The following is a 26,831-nucleotide window of genomic DNA, read 5'->3' as shown; positions in this document are numbered from 1 at the left end:
GTGTCCCACGGGATCCCCTTTCTCTCGGGGTGTTCCTGCCCTCAGGGACAGCCCTGTCCCCGGGGACCCTCGTATCCCAGGGGATCCCCTTTCTCTCGGGGTGTTCCTGCCCTCAGGGACAGCCCTGTCCCCGGGGACCCTCGTATCCCAGGGGATCCCCTTTCTCTCGGGGTGTTCCTGCCCTCAGGGACAGCCCTGTCCCCGGGGACCCTCGTGTCCCACGGGATCCCCCCGTTCCTAGGACATCCCTTCCCCATGGGATCCCCCGATTCCTAGGACACCCCTTTCCCACGGGATCACATCCCCACGGCATCCCGCTGCTCCCGGGACACCCCTTTCCCCCGAGATGCCGCCTGCCCCTCGGGACACCCCTTTCCCACGGGATCCTCCTGCCGCCGGGACCCGCGGTGCCGGGCCGGAGCGGGGGCGGCCCGGGCTGGAGCGGCGCCGTGTTTCCGCCGGGCGGGAGGCGGAGCGGGGGCGGCCGCGGCCGGGCGGAGCAGCAGAGCCGAGCGGCGCCGGGCCGGGCCGGGGCTGTCAGCGCGGCGAGCGGGGCCCAGCGGGCCGGGCCATGGCGGGCGGGCGCTGAGGCGGCGGCGGAGCGCGGCGGGGCGGGCGGCCGGGGCGGCGGCGGCGCGCCGGGGCCATGCCATGCCCGTAGGGAGAGATGCCTTTGGGAAATGGAGCCACCGGAGCACAGCGCAAACATGGCGCCCCGCGGCTGCCGCTGCCGGGCTGGTGCCTGCTCTGCTCGCTGCTGTGCGGGGGGCTCGCCGCGACCCCGGCCCCCGCCTGCCGGCCCTGCGCCCCGGGCTGTGCCTGCGCCGCGCCCGCCTGCGCCGTCAACTGCTCGGCCCGCGGCGTGGAGAGCCCGGGGGCCGCCGTGCCCCCCGCCGCCACCGCGCTGTGAGTACCGGGCACGGCCGGGGGCGCGAGGGGGTCGGCCCGCAGCGGGAGAGGGGGAACCGCGGCGGCCCGCCGGGGCGTGGAGCGGGGGGCTCCGAGCTGGGAGTTTGCTCCGGGGGTTCCGAACCGGGAGTTTGGATCGGGGGGTTCCGTGTTGGGGAGTTTGGTTCGAGGGGTTCCGTGTTGGGGAGTTTGGATCGGGGGGTTCCGTGTTCGGGGGTTTGGTTCGGGGGGTTCTGTGTGAGGAGTTTGGTTCGGGGGTTCCGACCCGGGAGTTTGGCTCGGGGATTTGGTTCGGGGGGTTCCGTGTTCGAGAGTTTGGTTCGGGGGGTTCCGTGTTGGGGAGTTTGGTTCGGGGGGTTCTGTGTTTGGGAGTTTGGTTTGGGGGATTCCTTGCCAGGAGTTTGGTTTGGGGGGTTCTGTGTTTGGGAGTTTGGTTTGGGGGATTCCTTGCCAGGAGTTTGGTTCGGGGGGTTCTGTGTTTGGGAGTTTGGTTCAGGGGATTCCTTCCCAGGAGTTTGGATCGGTGGGTTCTGTGTTGGGGAGTTTGGTTCGGGGGGTTCTGTGTTTGGGAGTTTGGTTCGGGGGATTCCTTGCCAGGAGTTTGGTTTGGGAGTTCCGTGTTCGGGAGGTTCTTGGGGAATAACGGGAGGAGGGTGTGCGGGAAGGAGTGTTTGAATTAATTGGGGGTTAAACACGCTTTAAAGCAAATCCGAAATGCAGCTAACACGTAAGGAGCGTTTCTCCCTGGAAGCGCTGGGATGGGATGACAGATGTGTTTGTGTCTGGCTGCTGTGGGTCGGTCCGTCAGGCGTGTTCCTGGAGGGGCACTGGAATGGTCCATGTGCTCTGTCACTGAAATCAGCTCGCTGCGTGACGCAAAAAACAGACGTAGGGGAAAAGTTTGGTTTTCCATAGGGAGCAGATTGCAGTTCTTGACGAGACAAAAGCATCGAGTGATTCATATAAGAAAGATGACGTGGGGCCTGGCGCTGTGGATAAATCTCACATGAACTAATTTCTGGTGGTATTTCACTCTATTAAGGGTCTGCTTCTCTATTTGGATATTCTTAACTAAGCTTCCACTTTTAGTGTCAATACAGAGATACTGCAGAAGTTGTGGGGTACCACAGTAAACATACATTGTAGGTTTTGCAGGCTGTGTCTGGGCTAACTTCAGGAAAATGTGCACATCTCTAAATCCAGCAGCCAAGGTGTTTTCCAGCTCTTTTCTTGCTAGATGTATTTAGACTTCTGCAAACAAACCAGCCATTGTTTGTTGCAGAAAGTCCCTAACTGGAAAAGACTGGTTTTTATTAAGGAGGTTCTGGGTTTCTGTTATCTGTTGTTGGTTTGAGATGGGGCTCTGCAGCTCCCCAGGCTGCTCGCTGGTCACTGTGGAGCAGCCTCCTGAAGGCTGTGATGATCAGTCCTTCATTTGGCTTTTTGAGGATTTGGGGCTATGACAATGTGTTTCTGTGGTTATTAATGTTGGTAGTAAGTGTTTGAGGCTATGTTATTGTTGTTCAGAGGCGCTGAGTTGTAAAAGCTCCCAGAAAGTTTTGGGTATTGTGCAGTGACAGATGGAAGTGGGACAGAAAGCTCTTGCAGGTGAACAAAACCATGGGAAGGGGAAATGCTCCAGAGTGATGGATGGTGTTTGTGGCACATGTTCTGATTGCAGAGAAGTGTTTGTGCAGGGCACAGAGCTCGTGTTTGGAGCTCAGGCTGTGGAGCCATCCCTGTCAGGCAGCTCATCACTGTGTGTGCTGGCTGGAAATGTGTGCTGGTCCAGTTCTGAGGGCTGGGCTAAGATGTGCTGAAGTTTCTTTCAGGTTTACTGCCCTGTTTGGCCTCCTGGTGATGGCAGAGAATGCAGGTGCACCCACTCTCCTTATAACCATGAAGAGTTTACAGATTCATTTCTGTTGGGATGGAAGGGACCCTGGCTCATGGCTCAGTGAGGCTATGCAAGTGGTTTTGCCTTATAATTTCACATTCCCTTAGTTGAACACGGACTGATAAATAACATTTACATATTCTCTCATTAGAGGAAAAAATATTTTTTAATATCTCAACAACCCCTTTCCAAAAAATTAATTATTCTGAACTAAAAGCAGCCTTTAGGAAGGCCGAGTTCTGAAAATTCCCAACGCCAGAATTCCCGGCCATTTGCTTGCAGCAGCACTCAGCAACTGCGATTCCGAATTTCTGGCTGTAGAAGCGAGGCCTAGGAAATGAATTCCTCTTGTATCCGACGTTTTAGACGGAGCAGCTTTGAGGAAATAAATGCCAACTGCGGCCGCGCTGTTACCAGGAGCTCGGCGAGATGTCCCATCCAAAGAATCACTAAGGAAATGGGCTCTGCTGCTCGCAGACACCACATACCTCGCTGGAAGCAGTCTCCAGGCAGACCGAGTGGGAATATTGGCCCCTTCCCATGGCCAGAGTCAGGTTCTTGAAGTGTAAGGCAAAGTCTGGCTGGAACCAGGAGCAAAGGCTGTTTTTCCAAATAATCCAGTGCGCAACGCGTGGATCTGAACTGGGGCAGTGAGGCTTCCAGTGGCAGCATTTGCACTTCTGAGCTCCTGCATCCCAGGAATGCTCTGATCCATCTCTTTTCAAGTGCTTTGCTCTCAGCGCTGCCGGATTTTGTTCGCATTTATTTGAGCCTGAGCTGTTTCTTGAGCTTTCATTGCTTATTTCGTTCCCCGAGTGGAAGTAAATCTCATCAAGGCTTTCCGACTTCCCCTTGCAAATCCTGATTCTTTCTGACACATCTTCGGTGTCGTGGCAGGTTTGAAGTGGAAATTAGAATCCCGATGTAAAAGGATGGGAGTGGAAACTTCCTTTCTTTTCCCCTCATTAGGATGGAATAGTGTTTGTGGATGGGTGAGAAGAGAAGCTGGGATCAGAGGAGCTCTGCTGTCGTCAGGCTCCTGCAGAAGCAGATTTGGGGATCAGAACTTTCATCCAAAACCCAGTGGGGCTTTTTGTGGATTTGGCACTGAGCCCTGGGGTTGCACTGCCCAGCCGGTGACTTCACCTAAATAAACCTTAAAATGAACAGATCCTATGATTCAGGAACCTGCAGTCTGGTATTTTAAATTTCAAGGGTCAGCAGCGATTGGTAGATTTTGATATTATTACATGATGCAGGCAAAGCCTTTTCAAGGCTTGGGGTGTCTTCAGAAGCTATAAGGGGAAAAAAAAAATTCCAGTTTCAATTAAAATCGAATTCAGGTAAACCCACAGGCAGTGCAGTGTCTGTACAGTAGTGTCCAGGCCACAAAAGCAAAACAGCTCTATTGCTGTTCCTAGAAAAAACTGAGGCAGCCTGGAATGTCGTTCTTGTAGGGAGCCATATCCCAGCGAAAACAAGGCTTCGTTTCTCTTTTGTAAGAAATTTTGGAGAGGGAAAAAGGCCCAAATGAGGTGCTAGATAAATATTTTGCCAGCGAGATTCTTTCAGCCTGTGGAAGGGACCAGTCCCATACACAGCTCGCAGCCATAGTCTGAGTGTGAACAAGGAGGCAATTCTGTGGGGTGGTGTGGGAGCAGAAGGGGCTCTGCTGTTCGAGAGGGCTGGGCTGTTTATTGTGCTCCTTCCTAAAGCTTCAGAGAACTCTCAGTGCTGTTCCCACGACTGAGAAACTTTTTTAAAAATTAAAACTTTTCTTAGTGGTGTTTCAAAGTGTATTAAGAGAAATGTCCAGCTCAGGAAGAGCAGGCATCCACTGGAGAGGCGCATTTGAAGGTGCTCCTGCTCTGTGGCAAAAGTTGCAATTGAATAATCCCAAGCAGCATCACCAAGTCTCACTTTTATGATCTGTAGTTTGGTGCAGCCAAGCCTACAAACCCTGGTAGTGACAAAACCCCACATGTTAAAGAACTGAAATTAAACCCCTTGGAGCCCCACGAGGCAGGAGGAGCTGCTGGTGAAACCCTCTGGGTTTCCTCTGACACCTGGTGTGTTTTTTCCTGTGCACTGTTTACACTGATTTTCCCCTGTGTTTCCTGAAATTTTTAAGTTTCCTGGTGGTCTCTTTCTGCGTGTTGCTTTTTCCTTGCTGGAGTGAAAGTGAGGGCTGATCCTGCTCTTCTCCTGCTGGCAAGCCCCCGGCAGGTCTCTTTGCGTTTCACTCAGCTGCTTTCATTCTGCTCTCACAAAGAGTGGGTTTGAAAGAAAACCACTCACTCAGAAGGTAGAACTCATATGGTTTGCTAATGCTGCTCTGCCTTTTATCCCCTTTTAATGGGATTCCTTGTTTTATCTCTTGTCATGCCACGTTTTCCACGCTGTGGTTTCCATAACGCGTCTCGGCGTCATCCCTTCTCCGTTCCTCCAGGCTTTGTTGTCCTTTGATGGATTCTTGCAGTTCAGCTTGATTTTGTGTTTTATTTACTCCACATGTCCCCAAACATTTATCTGAGTTGTAGTAAGTGAGTAACAAAGTGAGCAGGGGAAGAAGGACAGCTCGGGAGCAAAGCTGTGCATTCCAGTGCCAGGGTGGAGCAGGCTGGGAGCTGTCTGGATCTTGCTCTCAGTGTGAGGAGAGTGCATGGAGCAGTGTGGGCAGTAGGGTGGGTTCTGGGGCACGCAGCACTTGTGAGTTACTCCCTCCTGATTTTAGGCAGTCGCTGTCAGGCTCAGAGGGAAAATTTCCCGTCTCTTCCCCAGTGGAAAGTTGGCAGCTCCGCTCCCGGGCTGTGCTCACGGTGCTGTTGCTGTTCCGAGGCTGCTGCTGCTCACCAGCCCACCCTTTTCTCCCCCCACATCAAACCACCCTCCTCTCCCTCCCCACCATCCCTCCCTTCCCTCCAGCCCTTGCTGAAATGTGCCTCCAAGGCTGGAGAGCCGCAGTGGCTGCGGAGCTGCCGGCCACGCTGCCCTTCAGCTGCACGGACGAGCTGTGCCAGAGGTCACTAGGCTGTCCCAAAGGAGGGTGGTGGTGTCCCCCCAGACCTCTCCAGCCCTCGTTTTTCATCCTTCCCTTGCAGTAAAGAATGAGCCTGTTTTTCATATCGAATCACTGCTCTTTACGTAGACACTGAAGCGAAGTTGGCATCCCTGCGTGCCAAAACTAAAAATGTCAATTGAAACATAATGTTAGTTTTTTGCTTTGCAAAGGGCACAAAAAGCAAAACTCGTGTGATTGCTGCCATTCACGTTTATTTAAAGGATAGCTGTCATCAGGAAGAGCATCAAAAGCGTGCAAGCTGTAGCATTTGCAGTGTATTTATAGGAACCGTGACCAGTAAAGAGATTCTGTCACAGAATCACAGAATCCTGGAATAGTTGGGTTGGGAAAGGACCTTAAAGAGCATCTCATTTCACTCCTCTGCTCTTGGCAGGGACACCTTCCTTTAGACCTGGTTGCTCCAAGCCCTGTCCAGCCTGGCCTTGGGCATTTCCAGGGATCCAGGGGCAGCCACAGCTGCTCTGGGCACCTGTGCCAGGGCCTGCCCACCCTCACAGGGAGGAATTTTTTCCAAAAATCAAACCTCAGTTTTTCCTCTTTCAGTGACCTGTCCTGTCACTACAGGTCCTGATGGACAGTCCCTCTCTGGCCTCCCTGTGGCCCTTTCAGATGCTGGAAGGTGCTGTGAGCTCTCTGTGCAGGCTGAACTTCCTCAGCTTTCCAGCTCTTCCCTTTCCCTTGAAAGATCACATCCTTTTTGATAACGTGCAGATAAGCAAAACACATCAATAAAACAATTCCTCAGCCAGCTGTTTCTGCTGCATTAACAGCAAAATAGTTGCCCTCAGGTTAGGAACAGGTAAATCTCCTCTGCTTCCTGGCATCAGGCCTTGGAAAAACCTCGCTGAGCTGAGCTGGGCAGGGAAGTTTCAGACGTGGCATATGGTCCTGTGTGATTGTGTGTAACCTGCTGTCATGTTGAATTCAATTAGCAGCCCGTGCTAAGGCAGTGTGATGGGCTGGGCTGGTGACAGGGCTGGATGTTCATTCACTCCATGTAGCAGATCTCCCACCTACAGCATTTCTGGGGGCTGGAGCGTGGCCCTGCTGTCCCTGCAGGCTGTGCAGGTTTGGGAGCTGCTGGGATCCTCATTTCTCACTGCAGTTGTGCTGGCAGATGTTCTGCAGGACCATGGGGACAGGGCTGTGCTGGCTCTCCCAGCAGCCACAGCCTGCAGCAGCTCATTCCTGCGGGGCAGCCTGGGGTGACACCGAGTCTGGATCCGAGCCACGACTCTGCCAGGTTCCTATTCATCCAGAATTGTCCCTGGCCACCACACCATGGCCTTGTTTCTCCTGGTGACAGCTGGCAGCTCGTTTTCTGCCAGCCTGTGCAGGCAGCTCCTTGTGTGGAGAAGCACTCTGGGCTCTGTGAGGTGCAGTCTGTGTGTCTGTGATGGAGTCACAGGGTCCAGTCCCTGGTTTGGAAGGGACATTTCCAGGGTGGGGTTTGTAGCCGTCCCAGAGCTCGTGCCCACCTCCTTGGATAGAGCTCCTGATCCTTACAGAGCTCCAGGAGAGCTGGAGAGGGACTTGTGATGAGGGCATGGAGTGCCAGGACAAGGGGGAATGGTTTCACACTGACAGAGGGGAGGGTTGGATGGGGTATTGGGAGGAAATTGTTCCTTGTGAGGTTGCCTTGAGAAGCTGGCAGTGCCCAAGGTCGGGTTGGACAGGGCTTGGAGTGACCTGGGGCAGTGGAAGGTGTCCCTGCCCATGGCAGGGGTGGCACTGGATGGCTTTGAGGTCCCTCCCAGCCCAGAGCGTTGGGTGATCCCCTGGTTCTGTGGTACTTGCAGATCCCCAGCAATGGCCTCTTCCCAGCTCCATTGCAACATCCCTGGCAGCCCCTCAGCCCTGGCTCCCACAGGATCCCTGTGGCTGCTCCGGGCTCCTCTGGCAGGGACAGCACCAGCATCCAGAGGCAAAGGAGGGTTCTCCCTGCAGGGACAGGCAGTGGCTCCTCTCTGTCCTGCCCCTGGCCTGGGGGCTTGCCAGGGATGCTGTGGAGCACTGTCCCAGGGCTCGGGGCTCTGCTCCTGCTGGGAATGGGTTAACTGGGCTCCTCGGGGGTTCTGCTCCTGCTGGGAATGGGTTAACCGAGCTGCTTGGGGATTCTGTTCCTACTGGAATGGGTTAACTGGGCTGCTCAGGGGTTCTGCTCCTGCTGGGACGGGTTCTGCTCCTGCTGGGACGGGTTCTGCTCCTGCTGGAGCGGGTTCTGCTCCTGCTGGAACGGGTTCTGCTCCTGCTGGAGCGGGTTCTGCTCCTGCTGGAGCGGGTTCTGCTCCTGCTGGAGCGGGTTCTGCTCCTGCTGGAATGGGTTCTGCTCCTCCTGGAGCGGGTTCTGCTCCTGCTGGCGCGGGTTCTGCTCCTCCTGGAGCGGGTTCTGCTCCTTCTGGAATGGGTTCTGCTCCTGCTGGAGCGGGTTCTGCTCCTCCTGGCGCGGGTTCTGCTCCTTCTGGAACGGGTTCTGCTCTTTCTGGAACGGGTTCTGCTCCTTCTGGAGCGGGTTCTGCTCCTCCTGGCGCGGGTTCTGCTCCTGCTGGAGCGGGTTAAGCGCTGCCCGGGCCGCAGCCGTGGGAGTGGCGCTGCGAGGAGCGGACCCGGGGTGTGGGCTGAGTCCTCCGGAGGGAGGAACCCGAGGAACAGCTAAGCCTGGGAAAGCAGAGCCCAGCCGGATTGTGTTGGCCAAAGCTGAGCGTTTCTCTCTCAATCCACGCCTCGGCAAGGGGGTGGAGTGAGGCCGGGCTGGAGCTGCGGGTTTTGGTTTGGGGCAGGTTGGTGAAAGCGTCTGTGTGCTGTCCCGGGAGATTCCTGCGCTGACAGCCCCAGGGTGGTGAGCTGGGGGATGATCCCTTGATCCCTGAAACCGTGGTGGGAGCACGTGAATTCCTTTGAGAGCTGGAAAACAAAATCCCATGATTTTTATTTTTTTTTTTTGTGTGTCTGTATTTTTGTAGTGCAGAAATGCTGCTTGAAGAAGCACTCCAGAAGAGCCTGGTTTTGTATTTTTGTACCTCTGTGCTCACCTGCTTGCCTCGCAGCTGGCTGGGTGTGTGTTAGGGCTTGAATGCAGCCTTTCCACGGGTGGCTTGGAGAATCCAGCTGTTCGTTCCTGCCTCTGCTGCCGGTGCTCCCAAATGCCACATCACATTTCCTAGAGCAGGGTGCCCATCCTGGCACAGGTGCATTGTGGCTCTCAGGTGGGGCTGTCAGGAGAGAGGCCAAACAAACCTTCCCTTGCAGGGGATGCTCACGGCCCAGTGTGCAGCCCAGGGCTGGCACCCACAGTCCTGCTGGCAGTGGGACCATTGCTGTCACTCTGGGAATGTTCCAGCTTTTCCCTCCTGGGTTGCTCCATGAGCAGGGGCTGTGTGGCTGTTTGGGAGCAGAGGGAGCCATCCAGGCATGCTGTGCAGGCAGTGCCAGGATCTCTGTGGGGTGATAAGAGCAGGAATCCCAGCCCTGTTCTGTGCCACGTGCTCCCAGCACAGTGTGTGTGCCACATTTCCTCTCCTGGGGCTGGGAGAGCCCAGGGAACAGCTGGAAACCACAATGGGAGGCAGAGTGGAGCCTCTAAGGGAAGCGTTGCAGCCACACTCCCTCCTCTCTGCTGTGCTTTGTACTCCCTCAGACACCTCTGCTTCAGCTTTTGTTTGACCACAAGAGGAGAGGGACAGGTTTTTTAGGGTGGTGATGGCCTTGCCACCCCCAGACAGGTCCCAGGGGCACAGGGGACCTGGTGAAAGGCTCTGAGCTCTGGCAGAGCCTGTGCAGGCAGCGTGGTGCTGCTGGCCCTTGGCAGAGTTGGGTTTCACCCCTCCCCAGATGAAAAAAAGGTTGGAAAGCTTTGTGGAAAGAGTGAGCTTGCAAAGGAGGAGTTTGGATGTGGAAAGAGCAACCAATGGCACCTTCCATGTTTCCTATTGCTGTACCAGCTCTGGGCTCTCGTGGATTGGTGCAGGCACAGCCAAAGGGCAGCTCTGACCTGAGAGCTGCTCGTGATCCAGGCAGTCCTGCAAAAGCATCACCTTGGAACTTGGGCACTGGCCTTTGAGGTTGGCAGAGCTGCTGCCATCCCAGGCTCCTCAGTGATTCCAGCAGGATGCACAGTGACTCCTCGGTGATTTGTGTCCCAGAACTGCCCTCGCAGCTAAAAAGAAATCTATTCCCTAAAGCCAAACACAGCACTCCTCTGAAATATGATGCAGAGTGATTCCCTGGGAGAAGACTTTCCATTGGAAAATATCTTGGCTCCCACCCAGTGCTCTGTGAAGCAGTTGTGGGGGACAGCCTGTTACTGCTACCTGGGTGATTTTCTGGAAGAGGACTCTTAACATTAGCAGGAGTTGGTGGAGCCATTAGTCAGGATCCCTTCTGAGCTCCTTCACTACACAGCAAAGAGAAGATTCCCTGTCCTGCCAGACTCTGGAGACAACTGCAAATAGAGAGCCACTGCCATGAGAAGAGTGGTGCTGGCCAGAGATTCATAAGTAATGAATTAAATCTGTGCAGAGCAAAGGTTCCTATCGGAGTGTGGGAACATTATTTTACTCCTACAGAGGGAAAACATGAAGTCAGTGGCTTTATAGGCTGAGCTCTGCGACCTCTGATTGCATGGATCGGTGCAAAGGTTGGATCAGAAGTCTTAAAAAAATGACTGCAGACAAAACTGAGGTGGGAAAACAAAAGCTGCAAGAGGCCAAGGGTTAGGCTTTGTTAGTCTCTGAGTTAAGAAAATTCACTGTAGCTGGTATCTGTGGTGGATTGTGTTCCTACAGCAGCGAGGAAGGGCTTTATTTAAGGCAAATTAAAAGGAAAGGTGCTTCTCCTGTGTGCAGGAAGGCTGTGCAGGGCATAGCACAGATCAAGCAGCACCGTGGAGACAAAGCTGGAGCTGTCTGGGTGGCACTCGAGGTTCTGCTGGGCTGACACAAGACAATTCCCAAGGTTTAATTGAGAGGGAGGACACACCCTGCTTTCTGCAGGGCGTGCCAGGAGCATCGCTGGCTCCTGAATCTGTGTTTTGTACAGCACAATAACTTCAGTAGCCCAAGAGCCAGAGCCCGAGCTCCAAAGCCCTCGCTGTGCTCCCTCCTGTCACTCCCTGCATCCAGGAATTAACCATTGCTTGGAAAGCTCTGTGCCTTCCCAGAGCTTGCAGGACATGAGCTGTCAAGGTGGCAGTGCCACTGGCCTTGGTAGTTGAATTTCTGAGTACATGCACAGATTGCATCTGATAGAGACACAAATGAAAGTGGCATTACCTTGGCTTTGCTTTGTGTGTAGTGCCCCGTGCTGTGCAGCCAGGCAGCTGGGAATATTTCCCTCTGGCATAAGTTAGTCTTTGCAGCAATTGAAGGGTTAATTACAGCTGATCTCTCAAAGGAGCCAGCAGAGCCCACTGCTGTGCTCTGTCTTGCTGTGGATTAGCCAGACACATCCCAGTCTGTAGCTTGATCCCATCACTTCAGAGGGAGCTGGGAGAGTTTGGAAATTCCTCTCCCAACGCCCACTCCTGCAGGACCCACAGCTTCCCCTGAGCCAGCTCCACTCTGGCTGCTTGGGGAGGACATTCCAGAGGATCTTTTCACAGAATCCCAGGATCATTTAGGTTGGAAACACTTCGGAGCTCATTGAGTCCGACCTGTGGCCGATGCCCCTTTAGAGGATGGGCAGCCCAGCTCTGGATCCTCCTCTCCCAGGTGGGTGCTCTGATCAGCACCTCCAGCTCCCTGTGCACACTGACCACAGTTCCTCGGCTCCCACAGAGCAGGGGGAGCTCCTGGAGCTGCTGTTCCCTCTCCTGGCTTGCTCTGCAGCTCCTGGGAGCTGCTGGATCCTGCAGCAGCCATGGGGCTGTGAGCAGGGCCAGGAGGAGCTCCCCTGCGTGCTGCCCTGGGCAGTCAGGGGAGTGCAGTGCTTGCCTTGGCTGGGGAGGGAGCCGAGCTACTGGGGGCAGTGTTGGCTAAGGGCTGGAGCAGGGGAAGCAGGACTCCTGCTTTTGTTTGCAGTCTGACCCTGCTGCTGTGGGCTGGGCTCTCAGGGCTCTGCATCCCTCTCCCTGACTAAGCCGTGGGGCTGAGGCTTCCTTGGGTGTTGTCCTGGTTGTTTGTGGGAACTGGGTGCTTGTGGAGTGCTTGGCTGCCCTGGGTTTGTCATTCCTGCTTGCCTGGTGCTCTGCCATCCTCGTGGGGAGGCACAAGACCATCCCCCAGCAGCTCCTGGGAAGGTGAATCTTCACCTGAGCAAGGTGAGCATCAGGGCAGCAAAAGGGAGATGTGGGCTCACTTTGACAGGTTCATTGGTGCCCTTGGTCCTGCCTTCCCACCCCTGCTTGGGCTTCAGCCTCTTCTTCCTCATCCTCTGAACCAAACACAGCCTTGTGCTGGGGGAACATCCCGAGTGGCAGGTCCTGGAGCCAGCAGGGTCCTGCTGTGCTCCCACAGCTGGAGAACCTTTAGTTTTGCTTTTAAAGCATCTGAAAAAGAAGCAAAGATTAATTTTCTGCCCAACTTGTATTTTTTGTTGAGGGCAGACCCATCAGTTTCCTGAACAGAGACATCCAGCCCCAGCTGGGAGGTCAGAGTTGTGTCCAGTGCAGGGAGCAGCTCCTGGGAGGAGTGTGGCTCCATTTCAGTGTTCCCACTGGAGTTTGGGATGGCAGGGGTGGCTCCAGTCCTCCTCCTGGCTGCAAACCCACTTGTGCACTTCTCTGAACTTCTTGGGGTCTAATTCTGGCTGGCTCACAGGCTGTGTGACAGGAGAATCATAGAATAACAGAATTGTTAAGGCTGGAAAAACCCTCCAAGACCACTGGGTCCAGCCATTCCCCCAGCACTGCCAAGGCCACCACAAATCATGTCCTCAGCCGTTCCTTGGACACCTCCAGGGGTGGTGACTCCATCACCTTCCACTGCCTGACAATCCTTTCATGAAGAAACCCTTGCTGATGTCCAACCTGAGCCTCCCCTTCCTGTTTTCCAGCAGGGTGAGGCTGTAGGAGCTCCATGCACAGGGCAGGGGAGGTGCCTGAGGTCACACAGGGAGTTTGTGTCCCAGCCCTGCCCTGTTCTGAGGTGCAGCAGAGTGTGACAAACACGTGGGGCCGGTGTGATGTGGAGGTCCTGCGGTGTGAGGTGATGGGCTGGGGCTGCTCGTGGACCCAGCTGGCCCTGGAGCATCTTCAGGGTGGTGGAGCTGCATCCCTGCTCCCATCCTGGCCCCAAGGGGGGCACAGCACGGCTGAGATGTGGGCTGGTGTGGAGGGGGAATAGCAGCAGCTGTCTCTGCATCCCTGTGCCTGCCTGTGAGCAGCTGGCCCTGCTGCTGGTGTCCCTGCAGGTCCCTCTGTGTCCCTGCAGGCAGCAGGATCCATTTGGTGGCCCAAGGGGAGCCAGGTTCCATCCTGGGCCCGTGCTGGGCTTCTGGATTAATCATTAGTGCCCTTAATGGCTGGTAGCTCAGAGCCAGAGCCATGCACATCACCTGAGACTCTGCACAGCAGTCAGGGGGCATCAGGTGCTGGCACAGCTCTGCTGCCCACATCTGGGGTTCCCAGGAGGCAGGAGGGAGCACAGGCAGTGGTTAATAGGTAGGATGGAGTTAATCATCCACTGAATTCCTCAGCTACAAGCTCTCTCCTCAGTATTTTTTCTGGTGCTGTTGCTGGAAAGGAAATGGGGGTATGTGGAGCAAAACCACACTTAACAGCTCACAGTAGCCCTGGTGTGTGCAGGATTTCTTGCCTTGTGCTGAGGGTGGAGCTCCCCTCTGAGAGGAGACGCTTGGATGGTCTGGTAGAGCTGAGCAGATATTTGCTGGGATATTTGATATATCTGCACCTTTCCCTTTGGGTGCCTGGGCCAGGCCCTGGAGAAGGAAGTGTCTGCACTTTCACCTGCCTGGGACTCAGGAAAGATCTGTATTTTTCTCACAGTAGTCAATCCCCAACTACTCAGACAAAAGTGAGAGAAGTTATCTTAATTAATAAAATAGCAAGGATGCAATTACTTACAAAAGTCCAGCTCTGTCAGCCCAAACATGAGTCAACTATCTCTCATAAATCTTGAGATTAAAAAGAAACAAAAGAAGGCCCAGTGCTGATGCCTTCTGTGTTTTGAGCCTGAACTCCCATGTAGGTGACACCTGGAAGCATCTGTGTCTCACTGAGGAGATACAGGACAGTAATATATTTCAACAAAACAGAAGGGAAGGAAAAAGTAGAGATTATAATTTAGTGTCATGGTTCCAGGAGACAAGGGAACCCAGCACTTCTTTTAGGACTAAGACTGAGTGTATTTTCTAATTCTTTTTGAGATAAAGATGAGTGATGTAGAGCTACATACCACAGGACCAGGTACAGGAATTTTTCACAAGTGAGTGAAAAATAGCCCAGTTGGTGTTAGTCCTGCTGCAGAGTGTGTTAGCAGTTCAACAATGGCCTTAAACACTGAGTGGGATCCAATTTAAACCCATAAAAGTGAGGAAGTCTGGGCTTGGAGCCTGTTCTTCTACCTGTGTACGCAGCTGTGCCTGGAGTAGCTGTGGCATAAACAGCCCAGGATGGTGTTGGGATTTCTTTTTACTCCATTAAACAGTTGTCACTTGTTTCCAAGGGTTTGATTTGATTGCTCCTCCTGTTTCCTCGTGCTCTGGTGATGCTGCTCTCCACGCTGAGCCGAGCTGTGATGCTGGGTTAGAGCCCTCAGAGCAGTGGCTGTGTGGGTTACATAACCCCTGTGCACGGAGCCTGCTGCAGGGAGGCAAGGCAGCAATGTCCTCTTGGATCTCAGAGGAAGAGGGGTGCTATGGAAACCTAACTTGTTATTATTTTATGGGAATGAAATTTATTATTTCGCTCTTCTGCCTCACTTTGTGATTACGCCATGGAGCAATTTTTAGCCTTGGCAAGAACATGGTTTAGCATAAGACCAGAGATGCAGCTGAACTCTGTCTGCTGCAAATCCTGAGAGCAGTGCTGTGTCTGAGAGAGCAGGGCCAATTCCCCTGCTGCTGATTTATGGGTGTCATCCTTCTCGATGTTGCTGGGGTGTCCAAGGTTTACCAAGGATGTTTACCCAGACCTTGCAGAGTGTCTGTGGAGCTGAGGAGGGATCAGGCTGTGCTTTGGTGTCCTGCTGATCTGAGCCTGCTTTGGGAGCCTTCCAGTCCCTGCAGGGCTGGGAGCAGGGCACAGAGCACGCTGCACGCCCTGGCTCCTCGGGGCACTCTGTCTGTACCATTTTATTTCTCTTGGCCTTGCCTTGGTGTTTCCTTGCTCTTCTTTCCCTTTTAAACAAAGCAGATTTGCTGGTGGTTTGTGTGCGCCGCGAACGGCCTCTTACACAACCAGCCTGGTGGCTTTCTGCAGAGAAGGGAAGAGCAATTTTGGATTTAATCATTAAACTGGCACAGTCCGAGACAGTTACCTGAACCTGCAGTGAGGCATCAGCCTTGGGCTTCTGCTTTAACCAGCATGAATTGAAACAACAACAACAACAACAACAACAAAATCAATCTGTTTTACTGCAGGAAAAAGCTCCATGAACTGTAAGGGGTGTGACTTTCTCTTGTTTAAGATGTCCCTGTCAGCTCCAGGGACATGAGCCCTGGTGGGTCATGGTTTGTTTGCCCTTTCCTGGTGAGTTTTTCACTGTGTGATGTGTGGGGACTTTGGGTGTTGGACTTACACCTGGAGTTCAGGTGAATCAACACAGGGCCTGTGCTGGGGAACTTTGGAAAAACCCTGAGGAAGATTTCAACTGGCTAATTAAGAAAAGATTTCTGAGAGGAAGAATCATTACCAGTGTCATTCTCAGCATGTGTGGGGAGGAGGCAACAACTTATTATATTTTATATATTTATTATTGAATATATTTATATATTGACCTGGGAAGGAAATGTGCCTTGGCTGTGCAAATGCAAAGAAAAAGAGAAGAACCAGCACAAACAAGGCCCAGGAAGCCACCTCAGCCTTACTCTGAGTTCTCCAAAGGAATGGAGTGTTCCAGCCCTGTTCTGGTCCCATATACAAGGGAATGGCCAGCCTGGCTGGCTGAACCCCAGCCTGGGGTGTCTGAGCAGCCCGTGGCAGATGGAGAAATCAAACAGGGGGCTTTGGGATGTGCCCTGTCCTTGTCAATGTGGTGAAGAAATCAGGAAAAGTGTCACAAAAACAGCAGGGAAGAGCTGCTTGCCAGAGAGATGGAATAATTAAAGGAAAGGGGTGCCTGGGGTAGAAGGGAAAATGCTGATTGTGAATCATCAGCTGTCTGTGACTTTCCTGCTGTAAAAGGGTGAATGGCCAGGCTGTGTATTTGTGCTGGCAGTGAGAGATCCCTGCAATCACAGCCCTACCCTCTTTAGCTTTGCTACTATTTAGAGGAGCTGTGCCAGGACTTATTGGAATCCCCCAGGCAGATGTTTAGAAGATCTTTTAAAACTGGTGGGGCTGTGGGATCAGAAACCCTGGTCTCCAGAGAAATGGGCTTTGTTTGAAAACAGGATCCACAGAGGGATGCTGAAATGTGTGAGGTGTTTTGTACAGCAGTGTTTAATGGGATCAGGAAAGGGATCCCTCCCAGTAGTATTTGCAGGTATTAAATCATTAAGGAGATTAGCAGAGTTGCAAGACCTTTCTTTTTTTTTTTCTCTAGACAGTTTATTCCACATAATGATGTTCTTATAAAAGGATTAGAGGCATTGCTCCTGTGAGAGAAGGGAAGAGGCACGGTGGTGATCCTCCCTTTAACAGATCCCTGACAGGAGCTGTAGTCTGAAGTGAATGGAATTATCCTTCCTCTGATTCCTCAGGGGGAAATCACAGAATCATGGGGTGCTTTGGGCTGGAAGACCATCTCATTCAGGGACCCTTCCACTGGACCAGGTTGCTGCAGGCCCTGTCCAGCCTGGCCTGGGGCACTCCAGCTGAGTCTGCATTGTGAGTTTTATTTGAGGGAGAGGCTCTCTTTCCCCGGGCTGACCAGGGAAGGCAGCCTGCAGGAGCAGCAGTGGGACAGGGATGTGTGTCCAGCCCCTGGCAGCAGCTCTGTGCCTGCTGTGCTTCCACCAGAAGCAGACTGGCCCTCCTTCCCATAGGCTGTGTCCTGTGCTCTCCTCCCGTTTCTCCTGAGTCTGGGCTGACAAAGATGCTCTGGAGATGAGCTGTCCTTGTCCTGGAGCACCTGTGGCTGACCCACAGCTGTGGATAACCTGTGTGCCAGCACAGGGGATGAGACCTGGCTCTGGGCTGGGCAGGGTGGAGGCTCAGAGCCTTCCCCGTCCTTCCCCAGGGCTCCATGGAGGTTCTCATTGTCCCCAAGGAGGAGCACACCCCTGTTCTCAGCCCGGGGTGGCTCTTTCCAGAGCTGCACACGAGCCCTTGGGGCACAGGAGGCTCTGCAGTGGCTGAAGGGCTGCACAGGAGCTGCACAGGAGCTGCACAGGAGCTCTTTTACAGCCAGCACAGACAAGCCCAGGAGGGCCTGCCCGAGCCAGAGGTCAGAGGGAAATTGTTCTTGTCGCTCTGCACAGGTGGAGATCAGTCCAGGCCAAGGGGAAGAGTTGAGCTGAGGGGAGCAGTGCAGGCAGCTTATCTCCAGGTCAGCTGCATCTTTCCAGGATAAGCTGATGACTTGGTTGAAGCATTCTTCCAGAGCTCTTTCCAGGGATCTGTCCTTGGGTCTCCACCCCAGATTTGCTGCAGGGTGGATTTCTCAGCCCCTGATACTTGGCAGAAGTGTGGACAATAACTCTTCTCAGGCAGATCACGTTGTGGTTTTGGCTCTCTCCTGTCTGGAGTTCAGGTTTTCAAAGGAATGGGTAGAACTGGATGTACAAGTCCTGCTGAGCCCAGGAGATCCAGACCCTTCCTGGCTGCAGTGTCGGGCTCGTGTCACTCCAGCTGTGTCACTGCTGAGGGGCCACTTGTGTCACTGGAATCCTTGGAATTTTAGGGGGCTGTTGGATATTTTAGTGTCCAGCACGTGGGAGTGGGTGGATCCTGGATGGGTCTGTTGGTCAGGGTGGGTCCAGAGGAGGACATGGACAGGCTCCTGTGCACAGGGGTCCAGAGGGAACCAGAAATGTGCATCACCTGCACGTGACCTGCCTCGAGAGCACTCTGAGGAGTAGTCTAGGTGAGATACTGGGAAGAAATTCCTCCCTGTGAAGATGTGGAGGCCTGGAAGTGTCCAAGACCAGGCTGGATGGGGCTTGGAGCACCCTGGGTTAGTGGAAGGTGTCCCTCCCATGGCAGGGGGTGGGTTTGGGTGGTCTTTAAGTTCCTTTCCCACCCAAGCCATTCCAGGGTTCTGGGAACTTTGGCAGGGATCTGAAGGTTTTCTGTCTCCCAACCCTGTTCTGAAGGTCTGCTAGAGGGGCAGCTGAGGCCCAGCAAGCTGCTCCCTTTCCTCTGTACCTGCTCTGGGGCCTCTGAACATCAGCGTTTTTGAAGCAGAAATATTCTGACTGCATCACAGAAGACTTCCTAATGCTGAGAGGAAGCAGCCCAACCACACACATTATTAATGCCAGAAACATGCAAATGGCTTTTGTACGGGAACCAGCAGCTCTATATTGGGTTCTAATTGGGTTTTGTTTTCAGAAGGAAGATCTTTAAGGTTCTATAGTGAACATGCTGCAAAAACAGTGAGAGCAGAGCCCTCCAACCCAAACAACCACGTTTGAAAAAGGCTGGGGGAGCTCAGGGATTAGGGGAAGCCTGTCCTTTGGCATCTTCAGGCCAGGTCCCTGTGCTCTGTCTGTCCCTGGCTCTGGGCTCTGCCCTGCCCTCTGATTTACAGCACTGAACATCAACCAGAGCTGCTGCTGAAGGAATTCCTTGAGTGTTTCTGTTCCAGTAGGGATTTGTGGGCCTGACTTTGAGTTATGGAGCCTTTGTGCTGGAGAGATGTTTACAACTAAACTTGGAAGCCCTTTCTCCCATGGATTCCTGGAAACACTGTTATCTCAACCTTCAGGAGGAACTTCTGCACAGAGACCACCCAGGACTCAGAGCTACCTGTCACCAGAGCACCTCTGCTGCCCCTGGTCCTGCAGGGAGCCTGAATTTGGGCATGGGTTGGGCTGAGCCCTCAGCACCTGCAAGGGCTGGATCAGTGTGGAGCAGCAGAGATGGACACATCCTCCTCAGCAAAGTTTCTGCCTACACGTGTGGTGCCTTCAGCCTGGTGGACAGCAGAGTTCTGCCCTCGTTTCTGCTGGGGGAACATCCCTCCTGCAGGATTCTCCCTGGTACCACTGGACTCGTTTCACTCCTTCCCTTCCTGCTGCTGGTTCAGGCTGCCAAGTGTTTCTTTCCTTCTTCCCCTGGAGCTGGCTCTGCATCCACTGCTGTTGGTGCTCCTGCTTTCCTTCAGAGGCTTTTTAAAATTTTATTTTGAGCATCAGTTGCATTGTTATCATATTTGCATCCTGCCAGTTAGTGATCACTGCACGAGGAGGGGACAATGTCCCTGTTCTGTCACCTGCCCCATGGCCACACCAGGTGGGCCACCAGCAGACCAGTTTAACCAGCAGACCAGTTCAACCAGCAAACCAGTTTAACCAGCAGACCAGTTCAACCAGCAAACCAGTTTAACCAGCTGACCTGCAGGGCCACAGTGGGAAGCAGCTCCTTTTGCTGCTGTGCTGGATGCTGCTTTTCAGAGGGGATGGAGAAACACCCCTGGTCCTTGTCTCTCCTGGGATTTCCTTTAGCACAAGGAAAAATTGGACACCTGGAAGAAATGTGGTCCCCAAGCCTACCTGAAAGGGACCTCAGGGAAGGGGATGTCAGTCCCCATGGCAGAAGTGGGAGCCTGGCTCTGGGGGAGGGCAGGGGAGCTGGACAGTGGGATGGGACTGGAGCAGAACTGGTCAGTGGGATGGGACTGGAGCAGAACTGGACAGGGGGATGGGACTGGAGCAGGCTGGACAGGGGGATGGGACTGGAGCAGAACTGGACAGGGGATGGGACTGGAGCAGGCTGGACAGGGGGATGGGACTGGAGCAGAACTGGACAGTGGGATGGGACTGGAGCAGAGCTGGACAGTGGGATATGGCTGGAACAGAACTGGACAGGGGGATGGGACTGGAGCAGAGCTGGTCAGTGGAAGTGGCCAGAGCAGAGCTGGACAGGAGGATGTGGCTGGAGCAGGCTGGACAGGGGGATGGGACTGGAGCAGAGCTGGTCAGTGGAAGTGGCCAGAGCAGAGCTGGACAGGGGGATGGGACTGGAGCAGGCTGGACAGGGGGATGGGACTGGAGCAGAGCTGGACAGGGGGATGGGACTGGAGCAGAGCTGGACAGTGGAAGTGGCCAGAGCAGAGCTGGACAGGGGGATGGGACTGGAGCAGGCTGGACAGGGGGATGGGACTGGAGCAGAGCTGGACAGGGGGATGGGACTGGAGCAGAACTGGACAGTGGGATGGGACTGGAGCAGAGCTGGACAGTGGGATATGGCTGGAACAGAACTGGACAGGGGGATGGGACTGGAGCAGAGCTGGTCAGTGGAAGTGGCCAGAGCAGAACTGGACAGGAGGATGTGGCTGGAGCAGGCTGGACAGGGGGATGGGACTGGAGCAGAGCTGGACAGTGGGATATGGCCAGAGCAGAGCTGGACAGTGGAAGTGGGCAGAGCAGAGCTGTGCTCCAGGCAGGAGCTGGCCCAGCGTTACATAACGCACCAGAGACACGTTCAAGTGATTAATTTGAGGCTCTGGCAGCCGCTTCCCTGTAATAATATTTTAAACATTACTTTTCCACTGGCCCTTGCCAGCGATCGTTATTTTGTGCTGTGGAGGCTGTAAAATTTCACTTCAAGGATGGGTTTCACTCCCGTTACAGAATGTGTCTGGAATGTGCAGATGTTTCCTTCGGGGACTAGGGAGCCAATGGGCTCTAACACATCAGCCCTGCGGGGAGGACTCAACGTGCTAAGCAGCCCTATTCACAAAATCCCAAACAAACACACACACACTGAGCCCACGGGGCTGCCCTGGGCATGGACACCCTGGGTCTGCTGGAGCTCGGGAAGGTTCTGGGCTGGGATGGTCTCAGAGGGCTCCCTCGGGGGGTCTTACACAGTCCCACGTATTCCTGATTTCTGGAAGAGTTGTGCAAGCTTTGGCTGGCTGGGTGCAGATAAGGTGGTTTGGAATGGGGTGGTCACTGAGGTGCCTTCCAGCCCAAACCATTCTGGGTTCTGGAAGAGGGCAGGGTGAGATGGGATATTGGGAAGAAATCCTTGACTCAGAGGGTGGAGAGGCCCTGGCACAGGTTGGCCAGAGCTGGAAGTGTCCAAGGCCAGGTTGGACAAGGCTTGGAGCACCCTGGGATAGTGTTGGGATTGAAGCTGGATGAGCTTTAAGGTCCCTTCCAACCCAAACCATTCTGGGGTTCCATCATTAGCCTCCCACGGGTATCCAAGGGTTGTGCATGTCAAGGACAAAGCAGCTGCTGTGAATATGCCAGAATTAGAGAAAATGGGAAGATGGGATTAATTGCACAAAAAAATAGATTGCATGGAGAGTGGAAAGGATTGAAAATTGCTTTTTATAGAACAGCTTCAAATTAAGGAGCTTCAAATTAAGGCTGTAACCATCCCTGAGGGATTTGTGGTAGGGCTGGTCCTCTTTTAATAGGATGATACAGCAGAGCATTATTTTTTTTACTTTTGTAATTTTCTCTTTCCTTATCATCTTCACTGCAAAGAGGGGGAGAACAAAGACTTGGGGCATCAGGTCCTTAAAGAGGAGCCCTTAAAGGGTCAGTCATGGATCCAGGGAAAGCTGCAGAGGGACTTGGGAGGGCCAGGACATGGGGGAATGGCTTCACACCAGCACAGGGAGGGTTCGGTGGGATACTGGGGAGAAATTCTTCCTGTGAGAGTGGTGGAACACTTCCAGGGCACATGTTGCCCAGAGAAGCTGTGGGTGCTCAAAACTCTGCCTCTGGCATTGTGAGAGGCTGAATGAGCAGTGGAAGCTCTTACAGAAAATGGATATACAAGAAAAAGAAATGGAAAGAGAAATGTTGGTTGTGATGAGCAGTGTGGGCTCAGCTCAGGCCCATTGAACACTGATGAGCAAAAGATCCTTAAGGAAAAGTCTCTGTCCAGCAAAGCTGGGAAGAGTAAAGAGTTTTTCCAAGTGTATTGGGAATTAAAGGAATTAGATGATACTGGTCTGTTAATAGATGAACATGGTCAAGTTATCAATGAAGATACAGAAAAGGCAGCACTGCTCAGTAAATATTTCTGTTTTCTATTTGGAAAAAAGCCAGGTGATGTATTTGTATCATATGAGGATGATGAAACACTTTCCACTCCAACAGTAACCGAGGAGGATGTTAAACAGCTGCTATTAATGTTAGACCTTCTTAAACCAGCAAGTTCAGATATTTTGCATCCAAGAATTTTAAAAGATCTCTCTGAAGAGTCCTCTGGGCTATTAATGTTCACTTTTAATGGATTTTAGGGCCTTAGGGAGATTCCCAGGGACTGGATCAAAACAAACATGGTGCCAGTGTTGACAGAAGGTGAATGGGGTGGTACAGACATTCATTAGCCCAATGTCCTGATTTTCTGTCCCAGGGAGAAACAATGCTGTGCCTAGCATGGCATTAGCTAAAAATTAGGGGGGATGGTGTAATTAGTGGCAGTCAACATGGAAAATCCACTTATGGAAAATAGCTCTCTCTGCCTTTTAAGTAACTTTGCAGATGGAGGAGCAGAAGATGCTGACGTTGATGTAATACACATCTGATTTCTGCAAGAAGTCAGAATTTGAATTCTGAGTCAAGTTTCTGAGTTTGACTCAATGTCACATGTATTTGTGACATTGGAATGAAAAAAGTCAACGCTACAGATGTTAAAGGGATTGAACATTGGCTTCAGAATGTTTCATAGAATGATAGACTTGACCCAAGTGATTGTTTGGGTTGGAAAACACCTCAAGGCCATCCAGTTCCAGCCCCCTGCCATGGGAAGGGACACTTCCCACGAGATCAGTTTGCTGCAACCCAAACCTTTCAATGATTCTCAGTCGTTATGTGGGATGGGAGCATCCTCTGGAAGGCTGGGGGCTGCCTGCTGGGGCTTGGGCAGGAATAGGAGTGTGGAACCTGTGTGGAACCCGATGGTTTGCAGTGTTTGAGCTGTTGGGATGAGCCACAGAGAGCAGCCCTGACATCAGCAGCCCTGGGTTGTGCCAGGGCTGGGGGTCTGAGCCTGCTGCACTTTTTGCTTTTTTGCTCCCAGCCCTGCTGCTCTGGAGGTTTTCTGTCCCAGGCAGTGGCTGTGAACCCAGGGCTGTGCTCAGCATCACAGAGAGCACCAAAGTTTACTTTGGGCTATTTTTAAACATATCAAGTACTAATCTGATGGCCTCAAATCCATGAGTTTTCCCTCTGGGAGGAAGAAAGTAAGTCAGGAGGCTCATCAGCTCTCCAGCACAGGCTGTGCTGCAAAATCCTGCTCAGAGTTGGTCTCCATCACTCACAATGCTCTGCCAGGAGCTGAGTGAGTTCTCCTTTCTTCTTGTCCTTTTCCCCATCCGTGTTTTAGGGAACATCCCATGCTGGAGCTGAAGGATGTTGGTGAGAGCCTGAAACGGGGAGCCCCTGAAATGAAATGTTGTTGGTAAAACATATTGGAGATGAAAATCAAGTGACAGACAGGGCTGAAATAGACACAAAACTGTTTTTCCTCAGCAAACCCAGGAACCTGGAAAACTTGGAGGTGTTGGAGGGGGCTGTTAGCTGAAGGCTGGATGGATTGGGACTGTCAGCTCTGAAGGAGAAAGGTTTGAGGGGCGTTACCTGCCCTGGGAAGGGACAGTCCAGGGAACAGGGGCACTGGGAGGTTGTGTCCTGGACAGCACTGAGGCAGGTCCTGGCAGGTCAGTGTGGAGCCAGGCTGGTGCCATCCCCATCCATGTGCTCCCCGTGCCTGCAGGTGCTGTGGGCTGGGGAATTTGGGAGCAGGACGTGGAGCTCAGACTTTGCAAAGGACTCAGGAGGGAATGACAGAGCCCTTTCATTTGGTCTGCCCAGCTTTGTGCTGCTCCAGCAGTGGAGGGGTGTGGTGGCACTGTCCTTCAGCCACCTCTGGCTTTGCCATGAGGCTCTCCTGTGTTTCAGGATCCAGTGTGCCCTCTGTGTGTCTGCTTTACCTGCCAGGACAGGCTTTGCTGCTGTTGTCCTAAATCCTCAACCCTTTGTGGGCTCCAGGGCTTGGAGCAGCCTGGGCTAGTGGAAGGTGTCCCTGCCAGTGGCAGGAGGTGGAAGTGGCCAGTCTGGAAGGTCCCTTCCCACCTGAAGCATTGCAGGATTCCTGATCTCTGTGAGGGCTGGGCTTTGCTGCTGGTGCCTTTGTTTTCCCTTTGTTTGTGCTGCCGGTGCCTGACAACGCTCTGGCTGCTCTGTGGGAGAAATGGGAGAGTTATTTCCCAGCTGCTTGAAGAAATGGCTTTTGATCTGATACTGCCTTATCAGTCTCACATTCTCTCAGCTGGGTCGTGCTCTGAAGTCAGCTCAGAAGTGGCATGAAGGTTTTTACAGGTCTCCCTGAGTTCTGGAGGCTCAGGCCTGGTTCGTGGCTCTCATTCTGTATCAGTGATGCCCAAATTGTTCCCCTGTTCCTTTTGGGGTACAAAACACAGACACCCCAGAAGGTTTCCAAGGAACCATTCAGACTTTAGCAGTGTTTGCAAATGGGATGTGTGCTTTGGAGAGGACTTCCTGGAGTTCTCCATGTCCTTTGGCTCCAGCTCCCCTGTCAGCTCAGTGTCACATCCCTGTGATCAGTCCAGCATTATCCCGAGCCCCCTGCATCCTGTGAACCCTGCCTGTGGCTCCTTTCCTGTGGACTGCAGAACTCACAGTGCTGGGGCTGAATAGAATTGAGTTTTACTGTTTCTCACATCCCCAGAGGACAGCTGTCCAAGGGAAAGCCTCACTTACAAAATAAATACAAATTGAGTCATAAAAAGCCAGGATGCAAAGATTATCTTTGCCATTCCCTGTCCCAGTGGTGAGGTAATATCAGTAATACCTAAACATTTATTGAAAACTCTTCCCTTTGTGTAAGGGAGATTAAGCACTGAGTAGCTCAGCTGTGTAATCCCTAAATTACAGCTTCCAGAGGGCTCCCTTTTTATGGTAAAATCAAACCTTCCTGGGCTCCTGAGAGGCTGACTTGGTGCTGGGTTCTCAGGAGAGCAGAGCTGGGCCCTGGAGTTGCTGTGTGCTGGCACAGGGGCACAGGAGGTGGGAGCAGAAGAGTTTTGGGGGAAGGAGTGGGATCTGCATGGAAAGCAGTTGGCTTTGGGCTGCCAGAGGATCTGCTTGAGCCGTGCCACGTGGGCTAGGAAGATAGCTGGATTTATCACATCTTTGGTTGCTTTGCAGACTTTCCATGAGACAAATGAGTGTTTGCAGGGCTGACATTTCCCTGGCTGGAGCTGCAGACAGCTCGTTTACGTGCGGTGCTAATTACGGGCAGCAGCTTGGTGGCAGTGTTTGGGTCTGGAGCTCTCTGCTGTTCCCATCCTTGCCCTGGTGGCACAGGGCTGGCTGGTGCCTGAGCTTGCTCCTTGTTCTGTGCCACCTGAAGCCAGCCCTGGGCAGTGAGGGAAGGAGCAGGGCCGGTGCCAGCCCCGGGCAGTGCCAGCTCCTGGTCCCTCAGAGGGTGGGAGGGACCTCTCTGAATGGTGCCATCCCTCTGTCCCCCTCCCTGTCCCCTCCCCTGGTGTGCCCCCCTCACCTTTGGCTCCGTTGTTTGGGTGTTGGGGATGCAGAGATGGAATCAGCTCTGTGTGAGGATGACTTGTAGGAGCAGCTGAGCTGCGGGTCCTGGCTTTGGGAGCCCCCTGGGCAGGGAGGGGGATGGAGCACAGGGTGCCATGGCTGCAGGACAGCCCTGCCAGAGCATGACGTCCTGCCTGAGGTCACACATCCCCTTTGTTCCAGGCTCCGTCCCTGCTCGGCTCCACAGCCTTATTTGGGAAGGTCTGCGGGGAGCTGCTGCCTGCAGGGCTCTGAGGAGCTGCTCCTGCTGCACAGCTGCTCTGCAGGCAGCTCCCACCTGCAGGCAGCCCTTCTCCTCACCCTGCTGGGGCTGCCCTGGCCTGGGGTGAATGCTCCATCCAGGGTTGGGATGCCCTGGGTGTGGGTGGGATGCCCTGGGTGTGGTTGGGACACCCTGGATAAGGTTGGGATGCCCTGGCTGTGGCAGGGGTGCCATAGCTGTGGTTGCAATACTCTGATCACGGCTGGGACCCCCTGGCTGTGGTTGGGATGCCCTGGCTGTGGTTGGGATGCCCTGGCCATGACAGGGATGCCCTGGCCATGACAGGGATGCCCTGGGTGTGGTTGGGATGCCCTGGCCATGACAGGGATGCCCTGGCTGTGGTTGGGATGCCCTGGCCATGACAGGGATGCCCTGGGTGTGGTTGGGACCCCCTGGCTGTGGCAGGGGTGCCATAGCTGTGGTTGCAATGCTCTGATCATGGCAGGGACCCCCTGGCTGTGCTGGGGTCCCCTGGCAGTGGCAGGGGTGCTCTGCCTGTGCATCCTGCAGTGTTTGCAGCCTCTCCTCCTGTGTTTGCTCCAGGCACAGGAGCAGAGGGAGTGCAGGAGGGACTGTGTCACCTGGGGTGCCCCGGGCTCTCAGCTCAGTCTTTTCCCTGCTGCTCAGAGCACAGGCTCTCACAGCCCCCTCTCCTGAGCTGTGGAGAGCCTTGGATTTACTCCTGCAGATCCAAGGGTTTTGTTGTGCTGGTGCTGAGGGAGAGGCTTGAGCAGGATGAGGCAAGGCTGTGAGGTGAGGGAGCAGCGTTGCTTCATCCCCCTGCTCAGGGGGATGAAGGTGATGGGGTGACCTGCTCGTGGTCCTGCCAGAGCTGGGAGAGACCCCTGGCTCTGCTCCTGGCCCTG

At 53.8% G+C, this 26,831-nt stretch overlaps 1 protein-coding gene across 2 annotated transcripts in view; it reads left to right on the top strand.

The window, feature by feature from the left end:
* The first annotated feature begins 644 nt into the window (after positions 1-644).
* The window catches only part of PKD1 (polycystin 1, transient receptor potential channel interacting), a 79,806-nt gene continuing 53,619 nt past the window's right edge, over positions 645-26,831 (top strand). For both annotated transcript variants that reach the window (XM_059862095.1, XM_059862094.1), the window contains exon 1: positions 645-906. In XM_059862095.1, coding sequence (XP_059718078.1) covers positions 668-906 — 239 coding nt within the window. In that variant the 5' untranslated portion in view covers positions 645-667. The remainder of the gene's footprint in view (positions 907-26,831) is intronic.

Source organism: Haemorhous mexicanus, chromosome 17 (assembly GCF_027477595.1).
Source record: "Haemorhous mexicanus isolate bHaeMex1 chromosome 17, bHaeMex1.pri, whole genome shotgun sequence".
Taxonomy (NCBI): Eukaryota; Metazoa; Chordata; class Aves; order Passeriformes; family Fringillidae; genus Haemorhous; species Haemorhous mexicanus.
Note: the sequence above shows the minus strand (reverse complement) of the source record. Positions and strands in the feature narration are given on the sequence as shown.